General features: G+C 43.5%; 1 protein-coding gene across 2 annotated transcripts in view; it reads left to right on the top strand.

The window, feature by feature from the left end:
• The window catches only part of FGR (FGR proto-oncogene, Src family tyrosine kinase), a 52,588-nt gene that overhangs the window by 18,598 nt on the left and 8,134 nt on the right, over nucleotides 1-25,856 (top strand). For both annotated transcript variants that reach the window (XM_069971631.1, XM_069971632.1), the window contains exons 3-10: nucleotides 482-689; nucleotides 3,278-3,374; nucleotides 6,307-6,405; nucleotides 9,970-10,073; nucleotides 10,947-11,096; nucleotides 17,351-17,506; nucleotides 20,825-21,004; nucleotides 21,523-21,599. In XM_069971631.1, the coding sequence (XP_069827732.1) occupies nucleotides 485-689; nucleotides 3,278-3,374; nucleotides 6,307-6,405; nucleotides 9,970-10,073; nucleotides 10,947-11,096; nucleotides 17,351-17,506; nucleotides 20,825-21,004; nucleotides 21,523-21,599 (1,068 nt within the window). In that variant the 5' untranslated portion in view covers nucleotides 482-484. The remainder of the gene's footprint in view (nucleotides 1-481; nucleotides 690-3,277; nucleotides 3,375-6,306; nucleotides 6,406-9,969; nucleotides 10,074-10,946; nucleotides 11,097-17,350; nucleotides 17,507-20,824; nucleotides 21,005-21,522; nucleotides 21,600-25,856) is intronic.

Genomic DNA, 25,856 nt, shown 5'->3' on the forward strand with positions numbered 1-25,856 from the left:
TGAAGACAGGGGGGAGAGCTTCAAACTGCTTTTTCATGATAAAAATACATTTTTCGGCTAATAAACCCAATTACAAAGTTTCTCAAAATCGCCTGGACTATTGATTTCTGCAAAAAAAAAATTAAAAAATTTAATGACCGTGACACTTTAAAACATAGAAAGATTACAAAAAAAAAAATATTGCAAAACTGCTCACAATCACAAACCCTGTTGATTTTTTTTTTGTTAATCTGTGACAGTGCCTCTTTAATGCTTATCATATGTTTTATTTTTCGGACTGTTTAAGTCCATGTCTGTTTCTCCTACCTTCAGGTGCCTATAACTCCTAATGCAGCATGTGGCTATAGGATTTCATGTACCTTATAGACTCAGGCTATTATAACTGTAATGGACCATGATTCCATGCTGTGGATACCTTGTACACTCTCCCCTCACCTGCCCTCTATAGGATCCTATATGTTACTGATTGTGGTCTCTGCAGGTAATGGGCTGTGCACAGTGCAAAAAGAAAGAAGAAAAAGCGGAGAATTTAGGTGCTGAGAACTTTTCCAGTCAACGCTATTACCCAGACCCTACGACAACCTTCCACCACCAAGACAGCGGCATTCCTGCCAGCAGGTCACTATGTATAGTTGGAGGACCTTTCTTGGGTGGAGGACAGAGAGGAATTGGTGTTACAGGATCTTCTGGTAAGGAGAAAAGAGTCTGATTTAAAGGGATTGTCCAGCGAAAATCTTTCTTTTAAATCAACTGGTGTCAGAAAGTTATATAGATTTGTTATTTACTTCTATTTGAAAATCTCCAGTCTTCATATACTTATTAGCTGCTGTATGTCCTGCAGGAAGTCGTGTATTCTTTCTAGCCTGGCACCGTGCTCTCTGCTGCCACCTCTGTCCGTGTCAGGAACTGTCCAGGAAAGTTTTTTTTATGGAGATTTGCTACTGCTCTGGACAGTTCCTGACATGGACAGAGGTGGCAACAGAGAGCACTGTGTCAGACTGGAGAGAATACACCGCTTCCTGCTGGACATACAGCAGCTGATAAGTGCTAATATATATAACTTTCTGAAACCGGTTCATTTAAAAGAAAAAGATTTCCGCTTAGAGTACCCCCTTAATTCTCTTCCAATATAAACTCTAAAACCAACTGACATGTGACATGCCTACCTCAATTGTAGCGATAGCAAATGGTGCGCCACTGGCAGACTCCCACCATACACGACATGCATGGTATCCATCATTTGCTAAGCATAATTTTCCGCCAGCTGTGACTTCTCTCAACACAAGAATCACACTATTTGTCATTCTCTTATTCTTCTTTTACCTTTTTTCCCTTTTATTATTATTTTCTTTTTATTATAATAATTTATAATATTATTTTTTATAGGAGAAATTCTGTGAAATTTTTTATTAAAGTAATGTATTCCTAACAATAAGTTATAAAAATCACCAATATACACTTATTATGGGAAATGCACATAAAATGCTTTTTTTCCCTGCACTTACTACTGGCTTCACTTCCTGGATAACATGGAGATGTCACTTACTGGATAACATGGAGATGTCACTTCCTGGATAACATGGTGATGTCACTTCCTGGATAACATGGTGATGTCACTTCCTGGATAACACGGTGATGTCACTTCCTGGATAAAATGGTGATGTCACTTCCTGGATAAAATGGTGATGTCACTTCCTGGATAACATGGAGATGTCACTTCCTGGATAACATGGTGATGTCACGACCCGACTCCCAGAGCTGTGGCTCTTTTTGTCATTTGTCATTCTCTTATTCTTCTTTTACCTTTTTTCCCTTTTATTATTATTTTCTTTTTATTATAATAATTTATAATATTATTTTTTATAGGAGAAATTCTGTGAAATTTTTTATTAAAGTAATGTATTCCTAACAATAAGTTATAAAAATCACCAATATACACTTATTATGGGAAATGCACATAAAATGCTTTTTTTCCCTGCACTTACTACTGGCTTCACTTCCTGGATAACATGGAGATGTCACTTACTGGATAACATGGAGATGTCACTTCCTGGATAACATGGTGATGTCACTTCCTGGATAACATGGTGATGTCACTTCCTGGATAAAATGGTGATGTCACTTCCTGGATAAAATGGTGATGTCACTTCCTGGATAACATGGTGATGTCACTTCCTGGATAACATGGAGATGTCACTTCCTGGATAACATGGTGATGTCACTTCCTGGATAACATGGTGATGTCACTTCCTGGATAACATGGAGATGTCACTTCCTGGATAAACATGGTGATGTCACTTCCTGGATAACACGGTGATGTCACTTCCTGGATAAAATGGTGATGTCACTTCCTGGATAAAATGGTGATGTCACTTCCTGGATAACATGGAGATGTCACTTCCTGGATAACATGGAGATGTCACTTCCTGGATAAACATGGTGATGTCACTTCCTGGATAACACGGTGATGTCACTTCCTGGATAAAATGGTGATGTCACTTCCTGGATAAAATGGTGATGTCACTTCCTGGATAACATGGAGATGTCACTTCCTGGATAACATGGTGATGTCACGACCCGACTCCCAGAGCTGTGGCTGCTGGAGAGGATGATGGCAGGGGGACAATGGGGGACACAGGGCACTGGAGGCACACTGAGCATCCCCCTGCCACCATCCTCTCCAGCAGCCACAGCCCACACAGATCTGGGAGTCGGGTTGTGACATCACCATGTTATCCAGGAAGTGACATCACCATGTTATCCAGGAAGTGACATCACCATGTCATCCAGGAAGTGAAGCCTTGATGCAGTAGTAAGTGCAGGGAAAAAAACACTTTATAAGTATTCTCCATAATAAGTGTATATTGGTTATTTGTATAACTTTTGGGGGGCAATACAATACTTTAATAAAATTTTACTGGACTTCTCCTTTAAAACATACAAAAAAGGGAGGGAGGGCAACAGCTCCAGAGAGTAATGTGAACTGACAAGTCAGCGGTAAGAGCCATTATTATCGCCGCCTCGCACAGGTATGTGATCAGAGCCCTCATTGGCCCAATAGCCGGGAATCTTCACTATTGGACCTGACATAAACAAAAGGGGAGGGAAATGAACAGACAAATTAACCCTTTGCTGGCGGCCAGACTAAACTGACAGGGGAGCAATGATAAATTGTGGAGGATGCCGCGTGGAGTCAGGTGCCCCCCAAATCCTCAAAATTACTTTGTACTTTGGAACATAGACCCAGTCTTTATGCCCTAATTTTCTTCTTCTTTAGGAGTGACAACCTTTGTGGCTCTGTATGATTATGAAGCTCGGACAGAAGATGACCTGACATTTGTGAAGGGAGATAAATTCCACATCATAAACAATTCGTATGTAAAGAAACCACCTCCTAACTAACATAAGAATCACAATCGTATAATATATGTAGTCATTGTGTACAATGAATTTGAATTTTCTCCATCGCTGTAGCCTTCATGGGTTTGACCTGAAAGGAAAACTCAGTCATGAAAACTAATCCTATATTGCAAGTGAAATTTAAAGGGAATCTGTCAGGTCTATACCGGGTACAGAGCTGCAGACACAGGAAGAGAGGTGATAGAGAGTCTTTGCTGATGGCCATTTGCAGAGTTATAAAATTGCAGTTATATTTGGAAGCTAAAGTGCTATTGAAGAGGTGCTGAGCCACAGCATACATGCCTCCCCCTCCCCCACCTCCCCTTTTCTTGGCTAATTAATGTACAGGGCTGGAGATTCAATCCTGTATGCCAATCATAAAAGAAAGGAAGGGTGGGGGAGGGAGGAGGCATGCATGCTGTGGCTCAGCAACACTTTTATAGCACTTTAGCTTCCAAATATAACTGCAATTTTATAACTCTGCAAATGGCCATCAGCAAAGACAAGGGGATCATATGTTTTATCCTCTTATCACTTCTTTGCTTGTGTCTGCAGCTCTGTACGTGGTATAGACCTGACAGATTGCCTTTAATTAAAGGGAAGCAAGCACCGAAAATTCAGCATAAAACCTTTAAGGCAATGTTACCTCATATACAACTTAAGCGCTTTACATGACGCACTAAAACATAGTTTAATGGTCTAAATAACTATGTTTTGGGGCACAAGCGCGACATGTAACGCTTAGATGTAGCTAAGGTAACATTGCATAAAACTTTTTTTTTGCTTTGTTTTTACGTCAGTACCTGATATTTTGGTGTTTGCTTCCCTTTAAATATAAATGAATTCCATAAACCGGTTAGATATACTTGTATGGACTTTAGCTGAGCACCATTGGATTATATCTGCTGCACCACATTTGTTTGCTCGGTCACTATTCATACCATCAGGATTTTGCTAGCGGTGCTTTGAGTAGTGCCAACTGCTAAGGATTTCTTTGTATGTTGACCTATTAAATCTAGGTGGATTCACGGTCAGGAATCAGTGATCAGGAAGCCTTCCAGGAGGTGTCAGGAAACCATCAGTTTTTCCTGGCTGTAAAAACTAAGGAGGAAAAAAATATTTAATACTCACCTGCTGCAGCGGTGCTCCCTTCCGGCTTCTTGTTCACTCTTCTGGCGCTGCGTGTGCATAAGTGACATCACTCGCAATGCTGGAGAAGAGGTAGTGGCCTTCTGGGACCAGAGGTATAATGCCGCCTACAACCACAAGAGTGATTGACAGGGTCGGGAGCCAATGGGACACGGTCAGTCCTAATAAGGAGAGCGTGCAGTTAAAGGGCCAGCATCAGCATTGGTGGCCCATGCCTGGGCGGCTATACAATGCATTAGGACAAATATAGGACATGTCCCATCATTTCCAGATCTATTTTTCAGCACCCTTCAGGTAAAATCCTCAAGGGTATCCGTAAGGGTCCAGAAGTTTACCCAGATTTCCTGATAAGAAGTCCAGATAAATTCTCAGACATGTAAACGCGACCTCAGGGCCGTATTAGATGGCCCGATATTTAGGAGCAACCTGTCAGGTCAGCACTCGCTTTCTCCTAGTTTCCCTGCTCACCGTCAGCGCTATTACACGCACCAACATTGGGGGGGAATCTTGCGGGGAACTGCAGGAGTTGTTGCCAGCACGATCTTTAGATTATCCGGGTGACCCATAGAAAATAGCGGCGGTCTACTCTTGCTGCTCCTATTACATGGAGCGATCGTCGCTATCGGGATCATGATTTTAGTTCATGCCTTAAAGTGACTCTGTACCCACAATCTGTCCCCCCCCCCCCCAAACCGCTTGTACCTTCGGATAGTGGCTTTTAATCCAAGATCTGTCCTGGGGTCCGTTCTGCAGGTGATGCAGTTATTGCCATAAAAACAACTTTGAATCCGGCAGCGCTGTGTCTAACGGACGGGGCTTACATTTGTATATGCATTAGGCTGGCACCACCTCTCCGTCCTTCCTCCCCACCCTCCTCATCATTAGGAATGCTCCAGGAACATTTACTGCTGTTTGAGCTTTGCACAGGTGTCTTAACGATCCAGCCCATGTTCATTATACACACAGGTGGGGAATAGGAAGCAATCTGCCTGGAGCATTCCTAATGATGAGGAGGGTGGGGAGGAAGGACAGAGAGGTGGTGCCAGCCTAATGCATATACAAATGTAAGCCCCGGCCGCTAGACACAGCGCTGCAGGATTCAAAGTTGTTTTTAGGACAATAACTGCATCACCTGCCGAACGGACCCCAGGACAGATCTTGGAATAAAAGCAGCTATCCGAAGGTACAAGTGGTTTGGGGGGGGACAGATTGTGGGTACGGAGTCGCTTTAAACAAACAATCAACGACCGTTGCCTTTAAAGTGAATGTACCACCAGGTACATCGCTTTGTGTTTTTTTTTTTCAGGAATAGGCCGGTGCAGGGACGCCAATGGCATGATCCTTTTTTTGAACAGCGGCCTGGTTCTCCCATAGCCTGCCAGCCCCCAGTGTGACGAAACCCCCTCCCCTCTGTGACACAGCTCCATTAGAATCAATGGAGCCGGGCCCCTGCTTGGGAATAAACTGCCGCTGGCACTGGTCTGTTTATATAAAAAAAAAAAAAAAAACACACAAAGCGATGTACCTGGTGGTACATTCGCATCAAACATGAATTGTTACAGAAAGTGATTATCGGCCAGAGGGGCCAGTAATCGGCCAAGTACGGCCGATAAGCGTCGGGTATAATAGGGCCCATAGTCGTAATATTTCCATCATGAGCTTCTACCCCGAGCTTGTTACGTATCCCCTGTGTTCTTGTATCATGTTAGTGAGACTTCTCTGGTTCTTAATCTGACTTTATCTCTTTCTTTCTTACAGGGAAGGTGACTGGTGGGAGGCGCGATCACTGCGTTCTGGAGAAACAGGATACATCCCTAGTAACTATGTGGCCCCTACAAACTCTATCCAAGCAGAAGAGTGAGTACAGCAGCTCATGGCGGAATCTGCGCCTATGACCGGCGGCAGATTCCGTCGCTCGTACCCACACGCGGCGGCGCGCATCTCCGCCCATGCCATAGACACTATTCTATGCTCAGGCGGATTCCACATTCTGCCGAAAGAATTGACATGTCATACGCGCGGATTCCGTAGTGTGCACCAACCCTAAGAGAAAAAGTTGTCACTACTCAACAAACTAAGGCACTGCCTGGTCCTGCTGAGATGAGTCTGACGCCCATAGAGAATGAATGGAGCCGTCATTCTCTATGGGCTTCCGACAAGGATATCTTTGTCCCGGGACCGGCTCCAGGAACGGGACTTAGCAAGATGGGGTGAGTATCCAGGGCTAGCGGGGGGTCGGGCGGCCTTCACCCCGGCACGGGAGGGTGACAGGTTCCCTTTAAAGAATTCTGGTGACGTTTTTGCTAATTTTCCATTTTTCTGTCTATATTATAAAATAATCCTGATATTGTGCAGTTTCCATTCTCACCACCGGGGCTAAAACTAAGGGCCCTATTCCACAGTAACGATAATCGGCCGGATCGGCCCCATTTGCCCCGATTCGGCCGATTATCCTTCGGTGAAATAGAGAGAATGATCAGCCGATGATCGTGTCATCGGCTGATCGTTCATTTAGGGCCAGACCTAAAATCATCGTTCCCCCACCGCGCATCGTTACGGTTGAATAGCGGTGCACGGCGGGCGACTGACGATTAGACAAGCAGCAGCATACAGACCGCCGCGGCCTGTAATTGGCTGAGTGTGGCCTGTCAGCTGATCGGCCATTCTGAAGATAGAGCGCGGGGGACAGGGGAGGAAGACAACGCGGAGAAGAAGCCTGGACAGGTAATGTATGATGCTGCAAGGGCTGCAACGACATCGGTAACAATGTCCCTGCAGCCCTCGCTCAGCGATCATTGGGCCGTGGAATAAGCCCAGTAAATCTAACAAATCGACGCTCGTTTACATTGTTGATCGGGCCCTCCTCGGCCCGTGGAATAGGACCCTAAGCTGAGACCTCCTGTTGTGTCTGTGGTGATGAGAGGAGGCTGCTGTAAAGTGATCTGTACAGCATTGCAGCAACATGTGACACCAGTAGATGGAGGAGACAATAGCAGCTCCCTGTGGAATAATAATCTCTTCACAGGTCACAGAGAGCACTTGGTAACGTTTCACATTAATCTCAATAGGAAAGGTCCTGTCTATTGTCGTCTATGTCCATGAGGCTTTTCATAAAGTATGTTATTAAATGCTGTTAAAAACAGTTCAGTAAGGCTGGAATCACACGCGGCAGTTTTTTCGATTGCAGTTTTTGTGCCAAAATCAGAAGTGGATTCAAATGGGATGGAAAATCTAAAGGGAGAACTTGTCTCTTTTCTGTTGGATCCACTTCTAGTTTTGGCACAAAAACTGCCATGTGTGTTTTCAGCCTAAAGATGGCCGCCCCCATAACAACGTACAAAAGGTGAAATAAAAAAAAAATTACAATTAGAAAAAAGAATACTTTTCGTATCTGACTCCAATCAGTAAAAGAAAATCTAGGAGATACACCGTCATCCCCTTTTTGCATTCTGACTTCTCTACATAGGTGTAAAGGGTAAATTTTGCAATTTTCATACCTTATTTTATATCATACGTCATGGTGCTTGCACCAGTTAAAAGGGATCTTTTATCACCTGCGGATTGTGCCACCTGGGCGGGGCTTCACGGCTGCAGCACCACTTAGCTCCGCCCACATCACCACCATAGGCCCTGCCCTCTGTGAAGTCATCTCCGCATTGGCCACGTCCCACCTATTGGTATGGGCCAACCTAGGGGGGTTGGGGCCTAGACCTTTAGGCTGGCCAGTTGCAATGGCTGTCGAGGGGGCAGGGCCTAGACAGGTATGATGTCACAGAGGGGCGGGGTCTACAGCGCTGTTGTGGGTGGGGCTTCATGGCGCTTTGGCCAGGTGGCACAATCCGCAGATGATAAAACCACTTTTAACTGGAACAAGCACCATGACTTATGATATAAAATAAGGTATGAAAACTACAACTGTGTAGAGAAGTCAGAATGCAAAAAGGAGGTGAGAGTGTCACTATAAAAAATGATCATAATCAGTTCTAAATAACTGTATTGGCATTTTAATGTGGTTTTATGAAGAAAAAATGCAACGTCAAGGGCCCTTCCCATCTAATAATATTGGAGAGGCACTGTTGCAAAGTTGTTGTTTTTTAAGAAATCAGCAGGGGTTGTGATCCCAGGTAGTTTTGCAATCTACTTTCTACTTGTTTTTTTAAAGCAAAATTAGCAGAGATGAGCGAACCGGGTTTGGGTTAGAGTCCATCTGAACCCGAACGTTCGGCATTTGATTAGCAGTGGCTGCTGAAGTTGGATAAAGCTCTAAGGTTGTCTGGAAAACATGGATACAGCCAATGACTATATCCATGATTTCCACATAGCCTTAGGGCTTTATCCAACTTCAGCAGCCACCGCTAATCAAATGCCGGAGGTTCGGGTTCGAATGGACTCGCTCATCTCTAAATACTATATACTATACTATCCCTAAACCTCCAGTACGTCTGTTTGATGACAGAAAAACCTTCCAGGTTGTCTTTTAAAATTTGCCTTAATTAAAGGGTAAAAAATGATCCTTTAATATGCAGCAGCCAAGTCAATGAGGCTAGGCTAGGCCTAGGGAATGAAATCAACATTATACATATGGCCACTAGGTGTCTTCCCATCACTGCGCATATGTACAGCTGCTGCGTATCGACATTCAGCGTTCAATAATCCTGGGTGTGCTTGCATTGTACGGTCAGCTCTCCTGTAACACAGCACCAAAACCTCTGTAACCACACAGTGACATTATACTGACCGAATTGTTACATAACAAAGAGCATTGTCTCCTGGTAAACTGCAGAGCTGATAATAGAGTTAGTTAATATAATTATCCTAAGATAATTGCCTACAGCTGATATACAACCTGCATCATGAACAGGTGTCTTTCCTTGTCACAGTGCACAAAGGACGGGGTCTTCCTCTGTTTGGTCTCCTTTTTTTTTGTTCGAACAGAGAAAAGACCAAATATCAGCACGGATATTTGACCATATGTATAACATTGATTTAAACATAGAAAAATTAAAAATTAATCAAGTATATTGCAAAACTGCTTGTGATCACAACCCCGGTAGATTTCTTAAAAAATAAAAAAGTGACAGGATCTGTGACGTGATTGGGGCAGGGGGTCAGCCGAGACAGGCCGCTCTGAAGCCACAGAGCACAGGAGAAGACCGGGAACTTGGGCAGGTGAAGTGATTACTGTTGGACCAGTAAAAGAGATCGGCACTCACTCACAATATTGATCAGGCCTTCATTGGCCTGTGTAGTATGATCCTAGGTTTGTTTTTTTCCATAGGGCACAAGTATTGCTCTACACTATGCTCTATAACCAAGGAGAGAACGGTGGGATAACTGCTGTAATGTCCGTCTTTCCGCTAATCCTCACTATATCTACAACATGGAGGGTAACCGATTATTTTTCTATTATATTTCCCACAGATGGTACTTTGGTAAACTGGGCAGAAAGGATGCAGAGAGGCACCTGCTGAGTGACGGAAATATCCAAGGAAGCTTCATGATCAGAGAAAGTGAAACTACAAAGGGTGAGAGAGATGATCTCCGAATATTGGATGGATAGGAGCGCGCCACCAATAACCTAAGAGGCGCACGCCAGGGGCGCAACACTGATAAATGTCCACCATGGTGTTATGGATGCGTTTTGCCATCGAAATCAGTGTAAAAAAAATTAGTATTTTTACTGTAAATTGCAGAAGTGCTAAAATATTGCCAAAATGCTGTGCGTGAGCACAGAAAAATGCTGATTTTTTTTTTCCTTCCATGAGTTGGGCATATCCATCGCTATATGGCTGTGTACACTAGACAACTGAGGTGACTATAGAAAAATAACATGAAGGTTAACTTATTTCCAGTGTGAAAGCCACAAGTTTCTAAAAAATGAAAGCTATACTTTAAAATCTTGTAAAAATTCATGTAACAATTGCTGTTATAGCTCAAGCTATCAATGATCCCACTTCATACACTTCCTATGCTATTTCCATTGTATGGCAGAAAGCACCAATGGGTTAAATGTCATTTAGAGGGGAACTTTAGCAATTCAATATACAAATTTGTCATTTTTCTTTTATTTCAAAATCTCAAGTCTTCCAGTACTTATTAGCTGCTGTATGCCCTGCAGGAAGTGTAGTATTCTTTCCAATTTGACACAGCGCTCTCTGCTGCCCCCTCTGTCCATGTCAGGAATTGTCCAGAGCAGCAAATCCTCATAGAAAACCTCTCCTACTCTGGACAGAGATGGCAGCACAGAGCACTGTGTCAGACTGGAAAGACTACACCACTTCCTGTAGGACATACAGCAGCTGATAAGTACTGTAAGGCTTTTACAAATGACTCTTACTACACTTTCCTTCATTTCCCTTACTGTTCGTATTCTGATGCCTCTCCTGGTCTTTACATAGGTGCATTCTCACTGTCTATTCGGGACTTTGATAATATAAAGGGAGATCATGTCAAACATTATAAGATCCGCAAGATTGATAACGGAGGCTTTTACATCACCACCCGGGTTCAGTTTGACAGCGTGCAGGAGCTGGTACAACATTACACAGGTAAGAAATACTTATGGGCACATATGGTATCATAAGTGGTTAAAGGTGAGGGATGTGTCATGGACTTATCATGGGCTGGGGTGTAATTTCTGGGACACCTACCTGAAAATATGGGAATATATTATGGAAAAAATGGGAATATTGTAGGAACATTTATAACCGATCATATCTTTGGGGGTACTCGGTGTGTATATATATATATATATATATATATATATATACATACAGTATATATATATATATATATATCACTGTGTAGCTATGTTTGGACCACTATTTTTTATGAAAGCAACAAAACGATGCCACCTTGCTCATTATTGAATCATATTGTATATAACAGGGGATGATGCTGCCATCAAGTGGAAGTAACTGGTACTGCAGCTTCATTGGATAATTACCGACAGTATAGCTGTCACCACAGGTGACTTTTCAGGATGTGCTGTCCTGTGTGTACATGGATGCAGCACTATTTCTGGCCATTCTATTAATAGTTTATGGCTCCCCCCCCTTGGTTACAATCCTGCAAACGCCATCCTTGTGTCTGATTTTTCTGTGCTTAGTCACAAATGTGGATGCAGACCAGCATCCTGCTCCTATACACAATATGCATACTAAATTATATCTCTTGTTAAAAAAAAACCCTCAAAATTTATCCAGATTTCCATAGGCTTCTACTGGGCCCAGACTCCCTTCTGTATTTTTCTTGAAGGGTGTCCGTTCTGGAAAATAGGTCAGGAAATTATAGCTCCTGTCCTATTTTCGTCCAGAATCCAGGCACAGATGACCCCATAGGAGTTTGTAGGAGCATACGGCATTCCAGACAGCTGTGGATGTGTGTCCAGAAACTGTCCTGAATTCCGAATGCGCTGCTGACCATCCATGGCTGGCAGCAGCACCAAGGCAGGAACCACCATGAAGGAAATATTGTCACCATACTGTCACACTGTTACTGACCAAATCCAGTAAATCGGGCCTGAGATTACCAAAAATATCAGTATATAAGGGGCAAATAATACTGTCCCACCAGGAGCATAGATAAGGGCCTGTAGGCCCTAGTGCAAAATTTTAGCATAGGCCCCCTCCCCCAAATCATATATAGTCAGGGGCAGACTAAATATACACAAGAGGATGCAAAACTACAGCTCACATCATGAGCTGTCATCAGGACAAGATGGGGGCTGTAGATCTGCAACATCTGGTGAGCCACAGGCTGCAAAACTACAGCTTCCATTTTAGACTTTTAAACACGGCCCGTAATAGTGTGAAATGCACCCTTGAGATCTCCCCAGAGTAGCTCAATAATACAATTAGGTCAGGAGACTGAGATAGACACTCCAGAACCTTCACTTTGTTCTGATATTCAAAAAATTGATAATACCAATCGATCGGTGTTCAGCTGAAATACAGGACTCTGTACAATAAGGAGTCACTTGAATAAAAATGGGCTGCATGGTCGAGTTGCCAGAAGAAAGCCATTACTGCGCAAATGCCACAAAGTATCTCACCTACAATACACCAAACAAAACAGAGACAAGCCTCAAAACTTCTGGAAGAACTTTTTGGCCACAACCTTAAACATTACATTTGGAGAGACGTCAACAAGGCCTGTGATGAAAGGAATACCATTCCTACTGTAAAGCATTGGGGTAGATAGCTGATGTTTTGGGCATGTTTGAGCTACAAGGCACAGGAAAATTGGTCAAAGTTGAAGAAAAGATGAATGCAGCATGTTACTGGAGGCAAATTTGCACTCATCAGCCCGGAAGCTGTACATGGGACGTACTTGGATGTTGCAACATGACAACAATCCAAACACAAGGCCTAATTGACCTGTCATTTTCTACAGCAGAACAAAGTGAAGGTTCTGGAGTGGCCATCTTAGTCCCCTGACCTTAATATCATAAGAAGAAGAATGGGCGGCTTTACCACCTGAGACAATAAAGAGCCTCATCCACATGTACCACAAAAGACTTCAAGCTGTCATTGATTTTAGAGGGGGCAATACATGGTATTAAGTATTGGGGTATGTAAACTTTTGATCAGGGTCATTTGGATGTTTTTGGTTGTCATTATGATTCAAAAATAGAAAACAGAGTAGTTTGACAATAAAAGGCTTCACCCGACCACTAATCATGAGTGGAGAATAAGTTTTTGTGTTATCATTTATATTCTCTGAAAAAAGGACAAGAAAGCTAAAATTCTATCAGGGTATGTAAACTTTTGAGCAAAACTGTACATACTGCTATATACAGTGACAACTGCAGGACTCTAAAATACAATGCCAACTGCCTGCACAGCTGCACATAGTCAACACACGAGCCATCTGAGTATTTCTAATTGGCAGTAAAAGTGCAGGAGTAGTAATCTGCAGACAGTGCCACCCGTCCTGGAATCAGTAAATCATTTGATGGAGTCACATGCACCCACAAGTGTGTATTAGGTGCCCTATACATAAATAAAGGTGTTAGTGATTCATATGCTGATTACTGAGAAGGTGCAGTAGGAGCTGCAGCCACCATGTTATACAGCAGGAGGAGCTGAGAAGGTTGGGAGAAGATTCAGTATTTTATTCATTTCAAGTGTTGCTAATTTTGGGCTTAGGAGTCCAATGGGCGGTCTCATTCAATGATTGACAGTTTTCCCCAAATAGTTGTATATATGTGGTGGTGCTCATGTGTGCTGCCCTGCCAGTGAGCAGTGACAGACGGCCGGCCACAGGTAAGATGGGACAGCGTGATTCCACCGGTGTAGTGGTTGGCCGAGGTATAGCCCTGACCTTTGGTGTTTTGTCGTGACGCCAGTGCCGGTTGGGCACACAGGTATGCTGGCACACCTGCTTTTATGTTGAGTGGGCTGGCTATACCTTTTCCCCTGTGGACAGTAACCTGCCGGGTTAGTTTGGGGGTCCCTTGGGCAATTATCACGGTGGTCCAGAGTGGAGTAGTGACCCACCCGGACTATTGGCACTGCCACCCACAGAAAGGGGAGATAACCCAAGGAAGTTGTGATTACTGTGTCGGTGCTTGGTGAAGAACCACAGAGTCCCGTTAAAATACATATACTCTTGTTTACTGTGAAGATACTTAATACAGGAGAATACAATACACTTTCGTCTTGACAAGTTACTTTTAACTTGATAAACCAGATCTGTACTGAGAGTGAAGAGGGTGATACAGCCGTGCTGGCTGGGTTGTGTGCTGAGAGATAGAAGAGATTATAAGAGTAGAGAGGAGGATGTCGAGAGAGTCCCAACCCAAGTAGTACTGTGCTCTGTCGGAACTTTACAGGTAGAATACTTGAAAGTAGAAAGAATACTTGTGCCCGTGTTTTGACTCCTTGGTCTTTGCACCACCTATAGCCCACCAGTGTCGGGTGACCCATCCTAGAGGGTGACACAAACCCCAGACCTTGTTACCTGGGATGAGCAGAGTGGTTAGAGTTCTCTGATTACACCTGCGCTGCATGATAGAGTGCGTAGGCTTCTAGCAACTTTGCTCTATCCGGATCAGTTCCTTTACTTCTTGTGGATACTGTCCTGCACTGTGTTCCTCTTGTCCACGGTGTGGGTTAGGATGATCCCTGACTTGTCCTCTCTACTAGTGACTTAACACTGCATAGTGTATAGTAAGGTTGCTTAAGGGAAAACTGTGTCTAGGTACATGTGCTCTACGTCTAGACAACAACTTAGACTGGGGACCTGGCAGGAGCCAGGGCCTAACTTGACTGCTTGTAGGGAGCGTCCTATCTTGCCTCCTTCCTCTATAGAATCCAAGGCAAAAGACCTCACGCTTCCTCTACCCATGTGACTTCCTTGCTACAGCATGTGTAAACTGTACTGTGAGTGGGTGAGGAGTGCGTGTGTAAGAAGTAAAGAGAGAGATGATAGGTTAGAAGAAGAAAGAACTCTCATTGGTGTACAGAGCCATGTGGTACATATGCAAACAATAACCCTTTAGTTCCTACAGCTGTGCAATATCTGAATTTAAACACTTTTAACAACGACATCTAGTGGTAAAACTTTGGTACTGCTACATTACCACTTACACTTTTAAGTACAGGCTTTTGCAAAGGGTGTAACCAATAGCAACACCCATGGTGGGATACCACATATATATACACTCACCGGCCACTTTATTAGGTACACCATGCTAGTAACGGGTGGTCTTCTGCTGCTGTAGCCCATCTGCCTCAAAGTTGGACGTACTGTGCGTTCAGAGATGCTCTTCTGCCTACCTTGGTTGTAACGGTTGGCTATTTGAGTCACTGTTGCCTTTCTATCAGCTCGAACCAGTCTGCCCATTCTCCTCTGACCTCTGGCATCAACAAGGCATTTCCGCCCACAGAACTGCCGCTCACTGGATGTTTTTTCTTTTTCGGACCATTCTCTGTAAACCCTAGAGATGGTTGTGCGTGAAAATCCCAGTAGATCAGCAGTTTCTGAAATACTCAGACCAGCCCTTCTGGCACCAACAACCATGCCACGTTCAAAGGCACTCAAATCACCTTTCTTCCCCATACTGATGCTCGGTTTGAACTGCAGGAGATTGTCTTGACCATGTCTACATGCCTAAATGAGTTGCCGCCATGTGATTGGCTGATTAGAAATTAAGTGGTAACGTGCAGTTGGACAGGTGTACCTAATAAAGTGGCCGGTGAGTGTATAAATATTAAGCCAATTCTAATAAGACCACCCACTGGACTAGTAAGCCTTGAGTTAGGAGGAGTTAAGATCTGTTAAATTACATATTTTCTAACAAAACTGTGCATCATGAATTCATATATTGTTTTCCCTTGTTATGATGTGGCAAATATTGCCCCCGCTATTACACACCCTGACACCGAGCTCCTTCATATCGCGCCAAGTATTAGGGCTCTAAGGCAGCATTTCAGCTACGTCATTATCAAATCTGTCAAGGTGAGGTGTCTATTTCTAGCTATGTTTTTGTGATGGCTTTATAAGAGTGTTGTTAGCCATAGGATAGGAGACAAGTAGGAGTTTGCAGGGTGTCGTCCGACCTCTGCACCTCCCAGGGATCTCTCTATCGGCACCCGGCTCCTTTGGTATAATTCGAGCCGCAGGTCAGCGCATGACCCGTGGTTCCATTCATTCTCTATGGAGCCACCGGAAATGCGCTGTACTGTTGTGATAATTCCTCATTTAGGAGGCACCAAACCCAAATACTCTACATTTGATTACCAGTGGCTGAAGAAATTTGGTCATTTGCAGGGATCACTATATATTACAACCGAACTTTGTACCTGTCGTTAATAAAAGAAAAACTTTTGACATGTCATACAGACATATCAAAAGTTTTGATCGGTCCGGGTCTGAGTGCTCACACCTGTACCAATTGGTAGAATGAGCGGGGACAGGACCACGCTGCAGTGCATCCACTCTCTGCTCTACTCTATGCACACACTGCAGCTGCGGTTCTCTTGTTCTCGTGCAGGTAATCGTTCTCCTGATCGGTACAGGTGTGAGCACTCAGACCTGGACCGATCAAAAGTTTTTTTTATAACAACAAGTACACTTTAACACAAATAATCGGAATACAATTTGAATAAGAAATATTTTTAACATTTAGGCTGTGTTCACACTACATGAGACACCGGCCATTCTGTGACCCGGGCGTGTCACAGAACGGCCGTTGTCAATGAAGTTCATCCCGGCCAGTACTGCAGTAGCGGCCGGATGAACTTCATTTGTGCTGAATTGGGATGTGGGCGCATCTGTGTGCACTTGCATCCCAATTCACCATAGCTGACAATGGAAAGTGCGGCCGGAGCCGCACTTTCCATTGTCTGCACTGTCAGGGTTGTGCGGCCACCATTCAATGAATAGCGGCCGCACAAAACTGACATGTCGGAGTGTATACTATGTGATTCCCTCTGACCTCAGTGCAACATAACTTTTCTATTAATCATGGTTTTTGTTGCAAATCGGCAACAATGGCCCCAATTAATAAAAAAACTTACGTTGTGTGAACGTAGCCTTAAAAATTAACATAAAATTAACAAAATATAACATTTAACATGTTCACTTTTTACACAAATGACCAGTAATAAAACTGAATGAGAAAAAAAAAAAGTTTGTGGATGTTATACCACTGTGCATATATGTATCATCTTGAGCCAGGGGTTACAATGGCAGTATATTCTTTAAACAGATCCACTGTCATTCGATTCTTTTATTGCACGCCTGCTATATGGCCGTAGTTCTTTATCTGTTATATGATTTTTTTTTATCTCTGCAGAATTCAATGATGGTCTGTGCCAACTGTTAACAAAGCCGTGTGTCAACCTAAAACCTCAGACAATGGGACTTGCAAAAGATGCCTGGGAAATAGCAAGAGAGTCTATCACTCTAGATAAAAAGCTGGGACAGGGCTGCTTTGGAGACGTCTGGAAAGGTACGACTATATGGGCTGTTTCAATGGCTGAATAGTCATCCCTGCACTCTCTGTGGTTATTGTCTAAGGGCCTATTAAACGGAATGATTATCGTGCGAATAATCGTTATATTGTTTGAATTTAAATGCTAAGCGATTGAAAAATCGTTCGTGTGTCGTTGATTTCGATCTGAACCTAAAATTATCTTTTAACGTTCGTTAATCGTTCTCTGTAATTCCAGATTCGTTCGCTCAAGTTCCGCATTTGTTCACTAATCGCTCAGTGTAATTGCACATTGTTCATTGTTTTGCTGGGATCAGATGGAGTAAACAATCATAGTAACGATCGAAATAACGATCATAGTAACGATCGTAACTAACGACCATCGTTCTGTGTAATATGGTGAACGATTTCAGGTTAACGATAAACAATCTCGTTTGCGATCATTTATCGTTAGTCGTTAATCGTTGAAAATCGCTCCGCGTAATAGGACCCTAACGCTGCCTGCAAAACCAGACACATTGTTGCAAATTACAAACAAGCTGTGGAGAGTTTGTTTTCAGGGACTAAATTAGTTTCTGTAATGCAGAGTATTGCATTAAAGGGAAACTATCAGCAAGTTAGAAGCATCTAATGGTGCGTTTACACGGAACAATTATCATTCGAATTTTCGCGATAACAATGGCATTTGAACGATAATCGGCTCCTGTAAACACAGCGAACCATCAATCGACGAGCGAGAAATTGTTCTTTGTGATCTTTTAACATGTTCTCAAATCGTCGTTGGTCATTCGCAAAAAATTTGCAGATCGCTTAATGTAAACAGTCTTTCAAGATAGGCTTACACGATCGCAATAACGATTTTTCTAACAAATTTTCTAACGATTTATTTGTCAAAATGCTGATCGTTATAAAAACCAAATCGTTGCTTCAAAATTGTTAAACGATCGATTGGGCGAATTATCGCTTCGTTTAAACGGACCATTACCTGCTGACATATCCCTATTGCACATAGGGCGCTGAAGAGGAAGGTAAGTTACTTCCCTTTATCCTCTGGGCTGTTTCTGTGCTATTAGGAGTTAAAGCGACTCTGTACCCTTAATCTGTCCCCCCCCCAAACCACTTGTATCTTCGGATAGCTGCTTTTAATCCAAGATCTGTCCTGGGGTCCGTTTGGCAGGTGATGTTATTGTACTAAAAACAACTTTTAAATGTACAGCCCGTGCCCTACGGGCGTGGCTTAAAATATCTGTGCCCTAACTTTGCACCAACCCTCAGTCCCTCCTCCCCACCCTCTTCATCATTAGGAATGCCACTGAAACATTTTCCACATGCTGAACATTTGCACAGGTGTCTCAACGATCCAGCCCATGTGCCGGGCTGACACAGCTGATGAATAGTAGGCAATCTGCCTGGAGCATTCCTAATGATGAGGAGGGCTGGGAGAAGGGACAGAGAGGTTGTGCCAGCCTAATGCATACACAATCTAGGCCACTCCCATAGGGCACGGGGCTACCAGTTTAAAAGTTGTTTTTTAAGACAAAAACTGCATCACCTGCCGAACAGACCACAGAACAGATTTTGGATTAAAAGCAGCTATCCAAAGGTACAAGTGGTTTGGGGGAGTCAGATTGTGGGTACAGAGTCACTTTAAATCTTTATGCAAATTAGGTGTTTTGGTGCACTGCAGGTTGTTGAACCACCCCTAGTGCACCGGTTCACCCCTACTAAAGAATATCAGCAGAGCGGGCCGGCCAGGGATGGTCTGGATTGGTGTACTAAGGGTTGTAGTCCCACCCCAGTGCACCAAAAAAAGACTAATTAGCATAAAGGTTGAACCGCTAATAGTACAGAAATTGCACAGAGGATGAAGGTAAGAAATGTGCCTTCATCCTCAGCACCCTGTGCCCTATAGGGACATATGAGTATGTGATTCTTCTAATCTGCTGATAGTTAGCCTTTAAACCCCCTATTAAAGGGCAATTTAGGGAGTTCTCCATAAGTGGACACCCCTTTATACATATCCCAAATATCACTTTATTCATATATATGAAAAAAAGCAGTTAACGTTCAAGATCTTTTAATCTCACACATGCAAAGTAGGGATGGTCCGAACCCGTACTCTCGGAAATGATTCCCGCTGTCTGCCCTCTCCGTGGAGAGGGTGGATACAGCGGGAAGAACGCCTGGAAAACTGGGATACAGCTATAGCCATAGGCTGTATCCCAGTTTTCCAGGCGGTCCTCCCACTGTATCCACCCACTGCACGGAGCGGGCAGACAGCGGGAATCTGATGCTGAGTGTTCATATGAACCCGAACCTCGGCAGGTTCGGAACATCCCTAATGCAAAGGTTACCGCTTGCTCTTCTAGGGTATGCTCACATGTAGTGGATATGCAGCTTATTACAGGTGCATGTTCACACATAGTATTTCCATTCTGTTGTTCGCTTGTTGGAATTCTCGCACGGAATGTACTTCCACGGATCTGCTTTCAGCTAGAGAAATCCTATAGAAGTCATTGGGGCTTTGGATTTCTTATTCCGCCAGAGCTGAAGAAGAGGAAATTTCAAGCAGACAACTTTCCTCTTCAATTCCTCACGTGTTCCTCAGTGTGAACATGATGGTAGGTTCACATGCTGGGATACTGAAATGTGGCAGAAATATCTGTGAATGTTCCATCGCTGTGTCTCCTACTGAGCTTACACACCAAGGCTTGTGGATTGTCCCTGGAGATGTGTGTAAGCTCAGTGGGAGACAGAAAGAGAGTGAAAACAAACCCACCCGCTCCCAAGGAATCCGGCCACCTCCTGACTTCACAGCCTGAGGAGTGGAGAGCGGTGGTCGGGAACCTAGGCAACGAGCTGACAACAGTACAGGGAGAGATAAGAAAGCTATTCTGCTAATGCAAAGCACATGTAAAATTCATTTCTTTTGCATTCTCTATCAACTAAGAAAAGGTTAGGAGATGAGAATACCCCTTTAAATACCCTGATAATGCAATCATTTACAAGCAAAACGTGTCGGAAGTTGCATCAGTTACATAAAAATAGGTTAAATGTAAATGTAAATGCAGCTGTTCCTACTATAGTGTCAGTAGGAGAGCTACGTCTATGTGGCCCTAGATGTCATGTGCACTTCTTAAAGTGAATGTACCACTAGGTACGTCACTATGTATTTTTTATATGAATAGACTGGTGCCGGCGTGGGAATGCTGGTGCCGCGGTCAAGGCCGTATTTGCCAAGGGCCGAGGTTCCCTACCCCCGACCTAATCTGTCCATGATCAGAATAATATACGAGAATATCTGGTGACATTTTTTTCTCTTTTCCCACTTACAAGGCACATGGAATGGTTCAATTAAAGTAGCTGTGAAGACCCTCAAACCAGGTACTATGTCCCCAGAAGCATTTTTGGAGGAGGCGCAGATCATGAAAAAGCTTCGCCATGATAAACTGGTCCAGTTGTATGCAGTGGTTTCGGATGAGCCCATATACATTGTCACAGAATTTATGTCACAGGGTGAGTATGTTCAGCAGTGAGCTGTCCCACCTTGCTAGATTTCATATGATGTATAAAATAATGACAATTGCTTCCTTGCACGTTACCCATTCATTCCAAACAGGCAGAGGGGTGCGGGAACATAATAAAGAAAGCATACTTACCTGTCCCCGTGCCCCTGTCACGCCGCTCTCATCCGCCAATGTCAGCTGATGGATGTCATTCTCTGTCAACAGACAGGTGAGTCATGGATTGGCTGGCCAGGCAGTCCACCAGCCGAATATGTGACGTTGCAGCTGGCAGGAATTGGAAGGTCAGTGCTGCAGGGGCACAGGGATGGGTAAGTATGCTTTTTTTTTTTTTTATTTCCCGCACCCCCTACCTGCCTGAGATTTTTAACTTTGGTGGGACTTTTCCTTTAAGCACCATCTTCACATACAGTTCTGACAACCCAATTATTTAGATAGATCTCTTCTTCCTGCTGTAAAATGTGGCTGCCAATTGTGCTAATTCCAACTGTAGTTTTTTTTGTTCTTCAGGAAGCTTGCTAGACTATATAAAAGAAAAGGAAGGCCGCCATTTGAAGTTACCACAGCTAGTGGATATGTCTGCACAGGTACATTGATTCATGTTATTTCTTGAAGGGAATCTGTCACCAAGACATTGCGATCTAATCTATCACCACCATATAATAGAGCAGGAAGAACTGAGCAGATTGATATATATCTTTGTGGGAAAAGATTCAGTATAACTTGTAATATATTGATTGAAATCCCTGATCATTCTGTGTTAAGGAGTCCAGTGGGCGGGGTCACTCAATGGACTGAACTCTTTTGCATGGAAACATTAGAGATTTCAATCAATAAATGACAAGTTATACAGAATCTTTTCCCATAAAGATATATATCAATCCGATCAACTCCTTCTGCTCTAAAACATGATGCCGATAGCTTAGGTAGTATTTTCATGGTGACAAGTTCCCTTTAAACAAGTACAATAATGTAAAATATTCATTATATAATTACTCTCTGTTTTCTTTTTATTCTCTATACTATCTCTTTCCTTTATATGCAAAAAAGAGAGCCAGTGGAGACTCATTGAAGAGTTTCGAAACACAGGACTAGACAGATATCCCTCCGGGAAGGACCCAGCCAAGGGGCGGCTCCTTTAGGGAAACCACCAAAACCACCATATTAAGTGGCCCTATAAGTCAATGCAATGACAATGGAAAAACCAAGGCCAGGTATCCATCCACACACAGCTAGCCACACTGTCCCGCTCCACACTGATGAGGGGCAACACCCCAAAACAGCTGTCTGTGGATGGATACCTAGCCTTGGTTTTTCCCATGTCATTACATTGACTTATAGGGCCAATTAATATGGTGGTTTTGGTGGTTTCCCTACAATAGCCACCCCTTGGCTGGGTCCTTCCCGGAGGGATATCTGGCTAGTCCTGTGTTTTTAGAGCCACATGTTCTATGACATCAGTTGACAAACTGCCAAAATTGGCCAATTCTAAAAACCTCCCTCCACTGTGTTTAGGCACCTTTATTATACAGACAAAGTAATACTGACCATAAAAGAGTACAAAAACCAAACCTCCACCAACGCTGACTATGGGCCAGTCCCAATTCCACCCACTGGGGGCAGCAGGATATCCATGCAGACCTTAAATGGGCTGTGCGGGGAGTGGAAAAGTTCTTACCTGTTCTGATTCCTGATGCTCCACTTTCACTATAACACCATGCATCTATTAGACATAGTGTGCAGGCATGGTTTCATCCACACATAATAATCATCACTTGCTACCCACTTTCTTTTTATCTTGAAAAGTATATTTTCAAGACGTGCCAAGGACGTATGTGAATACTAAAGAGAGAGTAAGACCTTTTTTTTCTTTGGACATGCGCTGCCTGACCAGTCCCCGGACCCCCACTGGAAAGCATTTTCCCCCGAATTCTGATGATGTCACGACTCAGGGGAAAATGCCTGTCCTGGTTGGTGGACAGCCCACTCAGTGGAGCGGCCAGTCCATCAGCCGGGTCGTGATGTCGGCTCTGCTGGAGATCCCAGAGCCCGGTGGGGGGCCTTTTGACATGTCCAAGTGTTCAGACCGCTACACGTTTTCTCCCGGCTGTGTCCTTTTCCGATCTGGATGGCCCCAAAGATTTACATTATGCGGCCGCCCAGGTCACATAACATAGGAGATGAGACCATAGCTGGTCTGTTTGCCAGGAGTACACACACCTAGACTTCCTTTCCCATATTTCTTTAGGCAGCCACAGCACAACACACCACACACTCCTCTTTGCTATGCCATGACATAATGCTGGTGAAAATGCTCTAAACAGGCTTACACTATGTTGGACTGAAGATTTATACAGTATACTATTATAGATGGCATGCAGAGGCAAAAAGGATTACTGTTTGCATGGTGGTATAACAGAGAGGAAAGAAACGTCAGTAGCTGCACAGTGCTAGGGAATGATTTACAAAGTGCAGTACTATAGGTAGCATGTGGAGGGAGAAGGACTTACTGATGCACTGTGATAAAGCCCTGCCCCCTTTACCAGGTCGGATTTACTAAGAGTAAAGCCATCCAGCACTGCATTTGGCCTCAGGCACCAGATTTTTTGCCTGGTTTACTCCTGCTTCCAGGCTGACCCCTTATTAATTAGGCATGGGAGGAGGCCATGCCTCCTCCGCATCTCAGCCGCTATGGCCACAATGTAATATCTTAAAACACCATCGTAACTCCTCATATTATACCACCTATCTAGTCTTGCAATTTCGTAACTAGCCTCATGGTTACAGCTAACCAAAGGGGCAACCCCACAAGGCCTAAGCCTGATTAATGTCATTCTGGAAATCAAAATTTTAAATATCCAGGCCATATTAGTTGGACACCTCTTTCCTTTTCAATGTGCGGCCCTTGTTTTCTATCTTTCTATGGTGAAGGGCGGGGACCCCAATTTTGCAGACCGATGGAGAGACTGCCATGTTTAACTTATAGAGGCATCCCTTATGATTGAAAACGAGACAGTTGTCTCCAGAAACCAATTCCGACCAAATGATAAATTGGCCGTTTAGAAGAGAAGAAAATTCTGAGATTTGAATGAGGAGGACATTCTTGGTGTGGCCCATATGGTTACTCCCAGCCTGTATTAATACGCAGTTGTCACCTGCATAGGCCCCTTATCTCTCTACATCTGAACTGTAAGGTTGGTATCCAAGGTTACAGCCGTAGGGTTTATGGTCGGCTCCCCTACTGGCCCAGTAAATGCAAGAGTGGCCTAGTAACCAGATTCTCATGCAAACACTTTTTTCAATGAAGGAACGGGCAACAGGGGCTTTTTATGGTAAATATTGGTATCACATAGCCTTGTTCGGTTTGGTCATCCTTAAACTTTGGCAGCAGGCGCATAATAGATGCTTGGCGTGCCAACGCCTTTCTACCATCAGGAGTGAACACCTGTTTTCGTGACCAAGCTTGAACAATTTTCTGACACAGAAAGCTACAGCCTATTTTATCCTAATTCATCAAACAAAATAAATAAGTCCAGGCCGAAATGGTTCACCATGTATTTGCACGGAAAAACCTCTGTTACCGTATGATATACAAAAACGATAAGGTAGACAGGCACTGTAAAGAGCTGAGACATCTGCACATGTCAGCCATTTTTTCTGTATGGTAAAGTAAGAGTACTGAGTAAGTACTGGGAACATTTTTAAAGGTGTGTAGCGCCAAAAACCAATAACGTCAGTGAAAAAGAGGAGGTCCAGATTAGATATATCTGGCCACATTTTAAGTTCCTACTTCACTGGTTTTTTTTTTTAATTCTGATAAAGTGGTGAGGCTGTTTTATACCCTTACAAGACATAGCTAACCCATGGCACAACGCTTTGCTCATAGGCTTCACTTGCAAAGGTTAAATGACCTAACAGGGGCTGTAAATAGTTTAAGGTAGTTTCCTTTGAGCGCCTAACCTTGGAAAATTAAATGGAAGGTTCCTGTAACTTATTCTGCGGGAGTGAGAACACCATTTTACTGGAATCTATATCAATTCCCAGGAAGATAATGACCAAAGAGAGACCCTCAGTTTTTCCCTCTATGATAGAGAATCCAAAATATTGTAGCATATGCGACAATGTCTGAAGGGCATGAAGGGAAATTTTATTCTGGGCTAGATCATGAATTAAAATCATGCAGGTAAAGGAGAATAGAATGAACTCCCGATTCCCAAAAGACGACCCACCAGAGGAATGAGCTAAATACAAAGTAATAGCAGGGTATTAGTCATCCCATTGGGAGGCTCCTATTAAAGTAGTAGTTTCCCTGAAAGAACCAGCCAGTAAATGAAAGCATTGGTATTGTACTGGCAGGGGACGAAAAGCTGTCCCTGAATGTCGGATTTTGCCATCTGCACCCCTTGGGCCCGCTTTCCTCACAAAGCATAGTACCTTGTCGAAGGAAGAATATTGAAACATGGATATATCCTTGTATATTCCATCATTAATATATCGATTTGTATTTATCTGCTTCCTTCTTTGGAACTACTCCGGGAACTCGCGTTCTAAAGTAATGGAAAGGTGGATGGCCGTATAGGCGAAAGGGAAAGTAGGGACATTTCTTGTTGAAGCTTCTTGGCTACTGCATCTGTGGGATGGAAGATTTTAGGTTAGTGGAAGAGGTAGGTTCACCACTTGGGATGAAAGGAATCCAGAAGCCAACGATAAAACCATCCAATATGATGGCTGCATCCCATTGCCTAAGAAAGCGTACAAACCATCCTCTTCCAGGTCATCGGTGTCCTCCTTTTTAGAGGAAGCAATGGTGATCTTGGAGGAGGCAAGCTTGGCCTTTGTAAAAT

The sequence above is a fragment of the Dendropsophus ebraccatus genome, chromosome 5 (genome assembly GCF_027789765.1).
Source record: "Dendropsophus ebraccatus isolate aDenEbr1 chromosome 5, aDenEbr1.pat, whole genome shotgun sequence".
In the NCBI taxonomy this organism is placed as follows: domain Eukaryota; kingdom Metazoa; phylum Chordata; class Amphibia; order Anura; family Hylidae; genus Dendropsophus; species Dendropsophus ebraccatus.